We start from the raw sequence: 12,956 nt of genomic DNA, 5'->3' as shown, positions 1-12,956 counted from the left end.
AGTCAAATGTTCCTCCACTCCCAGCTGCAGGTGACCTGCCTGCAAAGCCCTCCTTAAGACTAAGGTTTCTGTATGTCCATCTATGAAGTGATGAGCAGCTGACATGTTCCTAAGTCCAGAAGTTTTGTTAGGGCCTTCGGGCCACACTGTGGCTGCAAGAGTGGATGTGTAGAATCAATCACAATGCTATTGCTCTTGAGACATAGCCTTGAAACAATCTGAGAAGGGAAAAGCTAAACTTCCATTTTCTATTTTTTCTAGAGTTATAAAGAAAAGATATCCATTAGTCATTCTGAGTATAGGAAATTGAGTAAAAGACCTCCGACTTCTCATTTTTATAGGTAAACACCTATGGGAAGATCTGAAGGAAGAGGCCTGTCCTTCTCGGTGATGTAGAAGGAGAATTAACCATAGTTAATCAATTCCAATTAATTTTATTTTGCTCACAAAATGAGAATGAACTGTGGCACAGTTATCCCGAGTGTCGTGGATCACAGACTGGAATCCTTTGTGGGGAGAAAAACCTGAAAGTAGGATTATTTAATGTGGCATTTGTTCTGTTTTGTACCAATGGAGACCCTTTTCCAAAGGGATCTTGGTTAAGTGCTGTGCTGGGTATGGAAAGCAATATAACCACCTGCTCTTGGAAGCCTCAGTGGTGCTCGTTTGCTCTCTGCCTTCCAGACTTTTGACTCTCTCCACTGCAATGGCAATGAGGAGCTGGAGCAGCTGCAGCTGGAAATGACAGATCTGCGGCAAGAAGTCCGGCGGCTAAAGGTAGAACCCGTCACTTGAGCAGCTTTTTGTGGCTGGTGCCTGCTGCTGTGACTCGCTGGAGTCGCATGCCGGAGTAGTCTGAGCAACTTGGCTCTCCTGCGAAGTCACTGCTTTGCATTCAGTGCTGCCTTTGGTACAAAGGAGGGTCATGGGCTCTGCTCTCTTTAATTGGGACTCTCGCATGTGCTCTTGTTCAAATGAAAACCTATTCTGCTGACTGTGGACAGTTACTTTGTGTTAACAGAGAGTAAATTGTATTTTTAAATACCAAAAGCATGTTACACAAGTAAGTCAAATGTGTGGACAGTAGAAACACTAGCTGTCTGCATGGCAGTGGCAGGGTACACTGTTGCTGCAAAATAGTGCTCTGGGGGTGGGAGTCAAAATACTGGGGTGTCTTCCTGGGAATCACTTTTTTAATCCAGTGAAAATGTTTTCTCTAGTCTCTCCTGAAGGAGGTAGAGACCAGTAAGAAGTCAATGGAAGATGAACTTCAGAGGCTGAACCAGGTTCGTGAGCAGCCCATCCGTGAGGCAATAGCTGTGGCTCACACTTCTGATTACTTCAGTGCTTCAGGCCTGCCCTGGCCTACCACAGGAAATAAACTGGAGCCTCTTCCCACACAGATCCAAGCCTGCAGCTTGGATCCCACCCATGGCACAGTCACAGTTCTTACTGATCGTGTGTCTCGGGCAAGGCCAGCACCGCCCGGAGGATCTCCCTGCAGGTGGCTTTGTGCACTCGTGTCTCTGGAAGAAGAGCCCGAGTCCTGGGTCTCTGTACTCAGGAACCAAACAGGGATTATTTGGCATAGATATGGGCCTCCATCTCAAGGGAAAACAAAGATACTGGGCAACAGTATGACCATGATCAAGCATTTTTTTAAGGTCCTTCGGAGGCAGCAGTTATTGCTGCCCTGGCGCAGAGCGATGCCAGCGACGTGTTTAGTGGGCAAAAATCTTGGTGGGGGGAAAAGGCAGTCCCTAGTGCTGGGGCAGGGCCTAGGAAGCTGTTAGGGTGCCTGTGGTGAGGACGCAGGACACTATATTGACCAGAACTCCTTGCTCCTTCCAGAAAGCACTGGGCTTCCTCTCTGAGAACCGGACCCTGCACAACAAGCTGCAGATGGCAGAAGTGGTGCAGAGACAGGCGCACAGCGCAGAGCAGGACTACGAGGAAGTGATCCACTTGCTGGAGGCTGAAATTGCAGAACTGAAGACAGAGCTGGCGGGGAAGAAAGCAAAACACGTCTCTGAAATAGAGGTAATGCAACCCCTGAGCCCGCAAGGGCCTATAAGTGAATGGAACAGACCAGTGGAAAACAAAACAAAACAAAAAAACAATAAATCCCAAGCTCTTCTTTTTAGTTATTGACTTCCCCACCAGCACCGCTACCTTTCTTTTTACAAATGAAAATGAATGGTGGCACTCACAGCCGTGATGTCGCACATAGCAACCACTGCATGATCTTTTTCTCTCTTTGTGTCCCAGGCCAGCAGGAGCATTATGCCTGCGCTGGAATTTGTATCGTTGCTGTTCTGCATTCCAAAAGGAAAGCTTTCCCTTTTAAAAAAAAAAAAAAAAAAAAAAAAAGCAACCAGACCCCAGCTAGAATTTTTCCTGATGACTAGTGCACATCCACTAATTCCCCACTGAAACTCACTTTTTTTTCTGTTTGGCCACTCCTTGCAGCAAAACCTCATCACAGTGCGAAAGCCTGAAATGAGGTGCTCAAGGAAAGGCATGTGCCAAATCTTATGGTTCTCACTACCTCTGGCTGCTTTGGGAAGTTCTGCTGTTACCATGGAAGACCAACCATGTTCTTCTGTTGTTAGCACATGGCTTGTTATATGTTGGTGTTTCCAAAAGCCAGGACTGTAGTGTGGTAACCACTTCTTCTATTTCAGGGGGACATTCTGGAACTGAAAAGGCAGTTGTCCCTGGCTGATGGACAGTTACGAAAATCAGAAGTCTCACGGAAGCGCCTGGAGATCTGCAATAGGAAACTGCTCCTGTTTGTGCAGGTGAAGTACTGAACTGCCAGCTGTGCTGATGGCACCACCCTATCCTGTTACCTTGAGAGCTGTTTTGCAAGTCCAAATCCTTTCCTGGTCCATAAGCAAGACTTAATTTTCTTTCATCTCATTCAGACTCTGTTGGTTAGGGAAACTCTTTGAGAATGAACTCATACACATACAAGCTGTGTAAACACAGTGGTGCATTATTTGCCCTGTGTGACTCTTGTTGCTCTGCTGCTTGAGAAGAGCCAGTCCCTGCTCACTGGTCCCTCTGGCAATCCCTCCTCTTCAGCACAGCTGCTGGGGCTGAGGCTTATTCTGAATTTCTGTTGGACCTGATCTAAATTGTGTTTAACCTTCCCTTTGTGTAACTGGACTGTTATTTCTCTGACTGTACAGCAAATGCAAACTCAAGAACAGTTTGCTGCTTCAGTGTTCTTTTTCTCCCAGCTTTTCTGGTGGATCACATGTGTAATTGCTCCAGCCATTTAGGTGGCTTTTCTTCCACTTGTTACCTGTATTGGAAATACAGGCTTGTGTAATTAGTAAACTGGCTGGCATAGGAAGCACTAGGATTCAGTATATGCAGATACAGTTGTCATTAGTCTATCTCAGGAGCTCCTGAAATCAATAGGAAACAGGCATGAAGGGAGGCATAGAAGCTGTGTCCTCTGCTTTGGTGAGGAAAGAATTAAATACCTCAAGACTGCAGTGCTGGGTACTGGCACACAAGTGACTTGGTGCTCGAGTTTAATAATGGATTTGACTTTATCCTGCGGCCAAATATCACTGGATTTTGACCACTGGAACAAAATATGTTCCTTTATACATCCCCAGGTCATGTTTGAGAACTCACTACCTGTGCCCAGCAATGAGAGATAATATGTGCAGGCAGGACCCAGAAACCAGGGATTGCTAATAGTGCTGATCATGGGCTCCCTGAAATGTAACCTGCCAAAGTGTTCTTCAGAAGTGTGTTTTCATGTTGTATCTGGTATATTTTAGCGTTGGCATTAATATGCATAATTTAGATGTGTCTGTTTATTTGCATAGACTGTGAATGTTGCCTGTGTTGCAAAGAGCCTTGAGATATTAGCTTCAAGGGCAACGAATAAGCAGAAGCTGATTACTGTCAGATTAAATCTGATCACCAGCAAACTGCCCTGGGGTTTGTGCTCAGGTATTATTTATTCCTACATGTTTGAAACCCTTTTCTTTTTTTTTTTGTTTTTGTGGCAGAATGTTCACAAGGTCCTGAGCACATCCAGTCATTTACCAGATGAGAAAAGGTAGGAGGCAGCTTCTGGGAACTGTGAACAGAAACATGAAATGCCCTTTTTCAACCTTTCTCAAGGGAATGTGATCCATGCACTTCTAACCCAGAGTTTCTAACTAAATTGTCCCTTTGGAAAATAATTTGTTGTGAAAAGGTGATCTGGAGGCTATTGGTGGATCAGTGCTCAGAAGGCCTCCGTTTCAGACTGGCCTCTGATTTGGCCTTTTTTGAACATCGTAAGAGAAACACTTCTCCGATTAAGTTCATCTTCTTAGCAGAGATCCAGAGCAGACTGCATCAAAGCAGTGGAGCTGTGATGCTCCTGCTTTTCCTAGTATTAGGCAGTTCTTGACTTTAGAACCTGGTTCTTTTCTAACAGCAGTTACACAAGCTGATAGTGAGAGTGCAAGCAAAGAGCAGTTGAGACTCAAATGCATAAATGGTTACAGGAATACAGGCTTTTGGACCTTCCTCCAAGCTGAGCCCACCTCCTATCACTTGGGGAAAGAAGGCATCAGACCATCTATTTTTAGAGGTCTGTTTGTTTAATTGATGAACTGATTGAAAGGTACTGTCTCACCGGCAGTGACCAGTCCCATAAGAAAAGCTGTTTTTTAAGAACAGTGGTAAGGGGAAAAAGATTATAAAATTCCAAGATGGTTATTTCTAAGATAATGAAGGAAAACATTGTCAAGAATCTCAAAGAAATACTTTGCTGGTACATAACTGTCTGAAACACAATAATACAAATATGTTTAAAATCTGTGATTGAGAGATGGAGTCTATGTAATTTACGTAGAATATCCTTCATAAGAGACTGGCCAGGATTTTAATGATCATTGTGTAATAGAAGTATTGATGGCACTTTCCATATTTGTAAGAGTCAACAGCAAAAGAGAAGAGGATAAAACAGACGCAGTCTCAGATACATCTCTTCCATCTTCAGATCTTGTTGACCTTTTGCTATCAGAAGCTAAAGAGCTGCTAGCACCAATGCTCTCCAACAAGGATGGTAAGCACTAAATGAACTAGAGAAGCCTGAACCTAAGGAAGTCTCAAAGTTGTCAGTGTTATTTGCAGTTTCCACCACCTTCCATATTTATTCGTTATGCCAGTTAAGACTCCAATAAAGGTACTTGATTGTCACAGGCTAAATGAGATGTAATTTACATTCCATTCATGGGACTAATCTTTCAATCTGACATGCAAGCATATAGTGTAAGGAGTCAAAGGGTGTGCCATGTGCCCAGAGCCAGAAGAAAGGCATTATCCAGAAAAGGAACTAACTGGGAAGAGGAGAGTTTCACAGAATCATAGTAATGCTGTTTGAAGGGGACCACTGGAGATCAGTAGTCTCCTGCTCCAAGTAGGACTACTGCCCACACTAGATCAGGTGAGCACTGGTTTTATGTAGCCAAGTCTTTAAAACCTCCAAGGTTGAAGATCTACAGCTTCTCTGCATAACGTCTTGCAGAGCTTTATTCTCCTTTACATAGAGAAGTTTTTCTAATGTTAACTCCGAACTTTCCAAAGTTCAGCTTTTAGCTTTTGCTCTCAGTTACATTTTCTGCCACTGTCAAGAGATTGGCTCTGACATCTTTGCAATTGCCATTGAACTGGTAGCACGTGCTGCTGGACTGCCTCTTAGTCTCCTCTTTGCCAGGCTAAATAAGCCCAGTTCCCTCGGCTTCCCCTCACGGGTTACGTGCTCCAGGCCTCCCTTTGCTGGGCCTTGTCCAATAGCCTTGAAGAAGGGACCTAAACCTTGATTCTGTGGTTCAAGATATGACTACCCCAATGCTGAGAAGAGGGGGATAGTAACTTCTCTGTTTCCTTGGCATACAAGTCTGTCAGCCCAGACTCCCTTCCACTCGCATGTCTGCAAGTGGGAGAAAATCAGAGAAAAAAAACCCTACCTCTGTGAAAGTCTAACATGACTTTCCCAGTTTGGGATTTTGAACTTAGTTGGTGGGCTGCAAACTTTCCTGGGCAGCAGTTGTTTGACTCCAGTTGTCTCTTTCTGTGCAAAAGAAGAGTTTATGATCTCCCCTTGTCATGATCAGGTGAGCAAACAATTGTTCAGTCTTTGCTCTTTGATACCACTCTCCAGCAAAACATGCTGCCGTGACATTCTCATGCTAGAGCCCTTTCCCAAAGCACACCATGCAGAATACAACTGTAGTCCTTAATGAGTACTGCTAATATATGAGTTTGTCAGTGTTTCCAGAGTTCCTGCATCATTTAAATGTGCATTCCTCATGATACAGCAGCACTGCTTGTATCAGGGATGTTTCCTAAGCCTTTGCTTACACTTTGCTTGTGTGCTTACATTTGCAGCTTTGCCATGCGACTGGGACCAGTGCCTGCCTACTGAAGGAATCTCAAATTACAAGGAGTAGGTGTCAAGAGTGCTTGGTCTGTAATTCTGACAATTCATATAATAAATTCCTGGTTTTATTAATCAAAAATTTCCCTGACAACTCTTGACCATATCATCTAGCAGAGGCCTTCAGATGATCAGGCTGGGGAAGCAGACAGCAAGATCCTCCTGCCCAACATAGTGAAGTATAGTGTGAATTCTTGGATCTTTTGGCTTAGTTCCAAGAGGCCTTTTTTCCTTTTGGCCAGATGAAAATTTATACTTCCATGGCTTGTCTAACAGGCATTCTTCTGGATGAGTATGAAATCTGAAGCATGGGAAAAATCCTCATTAAATGTGTTAATATTTTAACATGGAACCAAGATGCTGTGCAGTCCCTGCCAAGGATAGTATGACAGTCATGGCTTCATTTGGGTCGTCTTCCTCTTCATTTACTTAAAAGATTTCAGGGACATTTTTCTTCTAAACAGAGCCATATCCTAAAGATATATGCTTAAAGGTGTTTGTTTTTGAGACCTAAATGTCTAATACCATAATGTTAATTGATCGCTTCACTTTACCTTAAGAGGTAGAAAATGAACATTTGCAAACATGCCTTCATGGTTACAAAAAGCCTTTTCAGACAGAACAAATTCTTAATGTCCAGTACAACCAAATAGCCGGGCAAGATTTGAGGCTTCCCTTTTTCCTTCCTTAATAACAAATCTTGTCTCCACGGCATCGTCTGTGTCCTTTTCCCCAACTACATAAAATATTCTTCATTTGCAGCCATCTTCATCAGAAGACCACGTGGCCCCCTCCCTCAAGCCCGAACAAGAGTGATGAGCCACAGCCCCCGAGTTCAACCAACAAGCTGCCTGAGAAGCCTACATAAATCTCCCACAACTCAGAACTGTGCATATTCATAACACAGCTGCTCTCCTGGGAGATGGAAAGAACACACAACTGGTGGTTCAGCTTCCTGGCAAACCGGAGGGAGAAACAAGCTTTCTAAAAAGACTGATTCTTCCTGAACAGCCGCTGAAGACTTGGCACCCTCCCCTGCAGGTCTACCTCTGAGTTATCGTACAAGGCTATTTTCTCTTGGTTTTGCAGCTTTGTAGGAAAAAATACTTTCAAGTGGATACAAATGCCTGGATTTCACTGGCAGCCTTTTAGAGCTCGTATCCTGGGTAGTAAGAGGAGCATGAACTTACCAAGGGACTCAGGGGTCTTAAACAGATTCCTTTTGGTATTTCCTATGAAAAACCAAAGTACACTTAGTGACTGTAATAAAGCCAGTTTCATCTGTAGTGTCCTAGCTGTTTTGGGATAGGTACGTTTATTTTTACTTTTTGTATAGCTTACCCAGCTGCAATGCCTGACGTGGAGAGCGCCATCCCCGTGATCCCTTGGAGAAAGGGGCAGACACTCCCACTGACGTAGCATTACTGAGCACCAAACATCTTTGCAACACAACAGAGCACACATGAACATACTTAAACACAGGCCCAGGGTGTCACTTGGAAATTAGATACAGAGGGTGCAAGATTGTATGTGTCAACAAAGAAGGTGATAGAGATCTGAGCTGAGCCTGAGGTCTGGAAAATAAAATGGAAACGCTGCTTACACGGTGTTTGCTTTCCGAGCTGCGTTATCATTGCAGTTCTTCGGAGATGAATTCCCTGCATCATTCATTCTCTCTTATTTTGGCAGCCACTATCAAGATGCACTGAGAAGATGCAGGAAATGTGGTATATTCTAGCTTTCTCTCAGAACTTGGTACTATTATTTTAAATTTAATTCATGAGGGTTCAAAGCAGGTGGGTCCTTTATACACTGATATAAAGACTGAGAGAGACTTGTGATAACAGTGAGTATCTACTATACTTAAACCACTATGCTGCTAAAATAGCAACTGTGTGGTAGAATCTTGCAGACATAAAGAGCTAGTCTAAAATTTAATTTTATAGCTCATGGTAAATTCTTTTTAATATATCTCTTAGAAAGTATATTAAAGGAAACATAATCATTGGACAATTTGTGAGGAATTGTCCCAGAAAAAAAAAGTTACTTTAAAAAATTAATCTTCTTGGGGTATGATGCCCTATGGTTAATTGTTTTTCCCCGGTACTCTTTCAATGGAATGACAGAACTTACTGATGTTGGGTGTGAGTTTAGTCCTATGGCTTTGTTCTCATCTCATGTGTTATATAGACAGGGCAGAGCTGCAAGGCACCACTAGGAAATGCATAGAGCAAAATCCGGTGCCGCCACTTTGGCCTACTCTGTCTCTGTACAAACACCTGCAGTTCCCCGGGGTTAGCACAGCACTACCAAGCTGCTGCTAGCGGTGCCTGTTCAAAGGCACTCGGCAAGAGTTGTTCCCTCCCAGCAAGATGCTTTCAGGTATATTGTTAAATACACCGAAAGGCATCTGAGAAACCTAATAGAAAAGGGCCAGTGGGGAAAATGGAATTAATTTAGGCTTCATTATGTTCTTGTGGAAGTTAACAGGAGTTTTGCTAATGACTCCAACAACCATGGAGTTATGTCAGCTTGTGAGCACTGAGCTCCCCCTCCCTGAGAGCTGCAGCCTGGGGGGTCTGGCCTGTCCAAGGGATCAGCTACGTGAGCTGAAAAGGAACATTTTCGATGCCTCTTCCCTTGCCGGGTGACTTGTCATCTTATCCCAAGAAAGAAGAGTTTTGTACGAAAGTACTGCTATGTGCCAAGGTGTCCTGGAAGCAAGCCTGCCGAAGCCCACATGTTACACAGGTGACATAAATGCATAGCCAAGGCAGAGGCAACTCGTTGCTGACCCAGAGCCATGGTATTTTGTGCATCCTGGGCTGTCTGCTGGAAAAAGAGCCGTGAGGATTTAAGCTTTTTAAAAAGCCTAGACAATCCTGTGTTCTTAACATACCAGCAAGCTCTTTGGAAGAGAAAGCATCCAGGTTCCTACTAGCTGGAACATCAAGTGCTGTATATATTTTGCTTTTAAAAGCAGTCAAACTTTTTAGTTTGTTTATTTTTCTTAGCATCATGTTAAGCTCATCATGTTCCTTTTGCCATTGCTTCGAGCACAGAAAACTTTCCGTTTCCTATTAATAGCACTGTTGCTGTCTTCTCAGAGAAAGGTTGAAAGCTAAGGTATGATGAGAATTGTGCTCCTGGAGGTGCTGCTGACTCTGCTGACCTAGACTAGCAAACCTATGGCATCATTCACGCCTAGGCAAGTTGATTTAGCAGAACTCAGTCACAAAATGGTATCTTCCCATGGAGCTACCAAGAGGCAAAAAAGAGCCAACAGCACAGACAGAAAAGTTGCAGAACATGGTATTTAGCCAGAACATATTTTATTTATGCAGGGCCTGCCTGATGTTCATGAAGAGCTGAATTCTGGAGATCTGCTGCTGTCACAACACGTTGTATCTTTGCAGGAGGGCCCTAGCATGTCCTAATAGAAAGCCGGAGAAGGTGAGGTGTTACTGATAAAAATGAGAGTCTTGGAGAATATTAGATCTCGCTGAGTGATTAAGATGGAAAATGGGAAGTATTTTATAAGCCACAAGGGGAAATGCAAACTATGCCAGTAAATGAGTGTAACAGAGTATGTTTGGAACACGATGTGTATAAACTCATGAAAATACATTTAAAGAGCATCACTGCAGTCAGATGTTCACTTGGAAGTTTTGGGTGTAAAATACTACTGACCTCATGTTTTTATTTTGCATTTTTCTTAAGAATGGCAGAAGTTAATTTCTCAACAACTGTGGGTCAGAAGGTGCAAATCCTTTTCGTCTAGTGAAATAAACCAACACAGGAATATTGAACTATTTTAACATATGCGAAAAAGGAGGCTTGGGCAGGTAGCCACCTGGGCATTATCTTGAAAGGTGAATGTAGCTTAGAGCCATTAGCACTGTTTATCTGCACGCTGATGAGTAAGGTAACTGAATCTGCTACAAGATGTGCTGGGTTGGAGCTCATTAAATCTCCATTTCCATCTCTGCCATTTCACTGTGTGACCTTGGGCACGACGCCTCGCCCCAGTGTCGCACCAGAGAAGCGGGAAGGACAGTGCCAGCTTTTGTCTAGTGACATGGGGAAGGGGACAACAGGCTCGACCTCCTAGTACAAGCGAGCCTGGCGAACACTGTGGGATGATCTGTGGCAGTTCTGTGTACTCAGTGGAAAAAAAAAATGTTATTTTGCTGATTCTTAAAAGAGCAGGCTGAACTTTTACTTAGCTTTATAAAATAGCACTAGGTAAGTGGTAAAAAGTTTGTCTAGAGAGATATGTGTCTCATAGCAGAGGTGAAAACTAAGCCTGAACGCTGCTGTGGAGGAGACTGGCCTTTCTGTTCCCCGGGCTGGAGGCTGCAGAGCCTCCTTCTGCTCTCAGCCCCATTCACTGACACTGGCTGGACAAAAGCCCAGACCTAGAGAGTGGAACTAACACTTCCACTCTGCCTTAAATATGGCTCTAAAAACCAGGTGAACTTTCCTGCTGAATATTTAAAGAGACTCTTTAATGTTTTAGCGCTGCTGATTTTCTAAGGTTGTTGAACACATGTGGAAGGGGACTGGAAAGTGGCTTCAGTGTGACAGTGTGGATAGGACGGGGCTGGCTGCATGATGCTCCTTTTCCATGGGGGAAAGGAGCCATCCAAGGGGGATCCTTCCCCTGGGCTAAGGGCAGCCCAGCAGTCCCAGGAGGGAACAAAGAACAGGGCAACCCACCATACAAATAACAGCACCGTGAGCAAACCCTGCCAGTTCTCCTTTTCAGCACATGATGCACTGGGCTTTTCTGCCAAGATTTTCAAATTTACGCCCGCAGATCACGGAAGAAGGCTGCAAGGAAGAGTTTGCAGGGAAAAGCCTTCAGTACTGGGGAAGTGGAAGTGAGCAGTAACCACATGCCAGACATGGTTCCTGGTGAACGCTCTAACTTTTAACTACAGAGCCCAGCGCTAACACCGGTGCTGGCTGCTTCGGAAGAGCTCCCATGAGAAACCCTGAGCACTGAACAACGTGCCCTGAGGCAGGAATCCTGCTTGGGCTCAGATGGTGGAAAAATTGGGTGCACGTCTTTGCTGCTACTCTAGCAGCATATTTTTGTCTTTCAAGGGTAAGGAAAAGAAGGCATAAGTGAGGTATAGTGATAGTGAGGACGAGGGAGATATTTCTCTGAAAAAGCTGCATGTTCTGGATGGGAAAAGACAACACATATTTATAAAGTGAATTGAGATGTTCTGGGCCTTGCATAGTATTGTGGTGGTTGTTCGGAAGCCTCTAGAAGTACCAGCTGCTGTGGATTTTCAGATGGGAGCTTTCAGGCTGTTTTGCCCCTTGCCAGCTCCTCTGTTTGCCGCCCGCCGCCAGGCCGGCCTCGTCGCCCAGATAGCAGGGCACTTCAGCAAACACTGCGGATCGGAAATAGGCACAGAGCTTCCTCAAACACCCGCTCAGATAAAGGGAGGCTTGTTCGACAGCTGTATGTGATAAGGAGGTGGGAAAAGAAAAAGCACCACAAGTGTGATGTTTGCAGTAACATCTCCCCGCGTGCCAGCTGGGCCCTGGGGAGGCTCTGGGAAAGCAGGCTCGGAAGGTGCAAACACTCCCAGGCTGCTCTCCCAGCTCGCTCTCCTCCACCCTGGTACCACGGTGTCACCTGCAGCACGGTGTCACCCACAGCACGTGCCTCATGCCTGTGGAGACAGTGGTTGGGATCCATTTGCGAGGGGTCCTGCCAGGTGCCATCGCCTCTTGGCCGCAGCTCCTTGCCCAGCACGGGGCGGGCAGCACTTCCCGCAGGACCCCCAGAGGCTACACGGAGAAAAGGCTGAGAAATGAAGGAATCGCCCCAAAGCGAGCGCACAGCCCTCAGCCCATCCAGGAAGGAGGTGGGGAGCTCAGCAGCGGGCACAGGTGACACCGTGCGCCCAGCCTGCGGTGCCGGCCCGTTGCGTTCACTGCCCCAGGGTCTGGGCGCCTCCGAGGCCCCTGGTCTATCGGGGCAGGCCACGGCCACGCACCAAACCCCCAGCGCCGCCTGAGGCAGCGCGGGCGGGTCGGCGCGGCGGGAAGGGCCGGGCCGGAGCCGCCCCCTCCCCGGCGCGATGGCGGCGGCGGCCGGGCCGCCCGCGGGGCGGGGCCGCAGCACAATGGACAGCGCGCGGGGGCGGCGGGCGGGGCGCGCGCGGCGGTTGAAGCGGCGCGTGGAGCGGCGCAGCGGGGCCGAGGCCGCCGCGCTCCGCATGGGCCCGGCCTGGCCCCGCCGCTGCCGCCGCCGCGCTCAGCGGTGAGGAGGGCGCGGGGGAGGCGGCGCCGCGAGGCGGGGAGGGCAGCGCCGCCGCCGGTAATCCCCGGGGGTTGGAGCGGCCGCGCGGGGTGAGCGGCGGAGCCGCCGCGCCGCGTTAGAAACCGCCCGCCAAGTTCGGCCGCTGCCTGCGCTGCCCGGCGAAGTTGGAGCCCGTTTAGCCCCCCGGCTCTGCTGGCCGGAGCTCGAGGAGAGGCC

The 12,956-nt window shown here is 46.5% G+C and overlaps 1 protein-coding gene across 2 annotated transcripts in view; it reads left to right on the top strand.

Moving 5' to 3' along the window:
- LOC104571220 (syntaxin-binding protein 4-like) overlaps positions 1-7,743 on the top strand; it is a 38,888-nt gene extending 31,145 nt beyond the window's left edge. The window contains exons 15-22 of one of the 2 annotated variants that reach the window (XM_010218303.2): positions 685-777; positions 1,221-1,286; positions 1,852-2,040; positions 2,685-2,801; positions 4,035-4,084; positions 4,953-5,083; positions 6,409-6,466; positions 7,220-7,743. In XM_010218303.2, coding sequence (XP_010216605.2) covers positions 685-777; positions 1,221-1,286; positions 1,852-2,040; positions 2,685-2,801; positions 4,035-4,084; positions 4,953-5,083; positions 6,409-6,466; positions 7,220-7,325 — 810 coding nt within the window. In that variant the 3' untranslated portion in view covers positions 7,326-7,743. Of the gene's footprint in view, positions 1-684; positions 778-1,220; positions 1,287-1,851; positions 2,041-2,684; positions 2,802-4,034; positions 4,085-4,952; positions 5,084-6,408; positions 6,467-7,219 lie in introns of those variants that run through there. The other variant, XM_088523027.1, reaches the window with a different exon arrangement.
- The last annotated feature ends 5,213 nt before the right edge of the window (positions 7,744-12,956 follow it).

This window comes from Tinamus guttatus, unplaced genomic scaffold (genome assembly GCF_059628265.1).
Source record: "Tinamus guttatus ecotype Peru unplaced genomic scaffold, ASM5962826v1 Tinamus_guttatus_pri_ptg000172l, whole genome shotgun sequence".
NCBI lineage: Eukaryota > Metazoa > Chordata > Aves > Tinamiformes > Tinamidae > Tinamus > Tinamus guttatus.
Note: the sequence above shows the minus strand (reverse complement) of the source record. Positions and strands in the feature narration are given on the sequence as shown.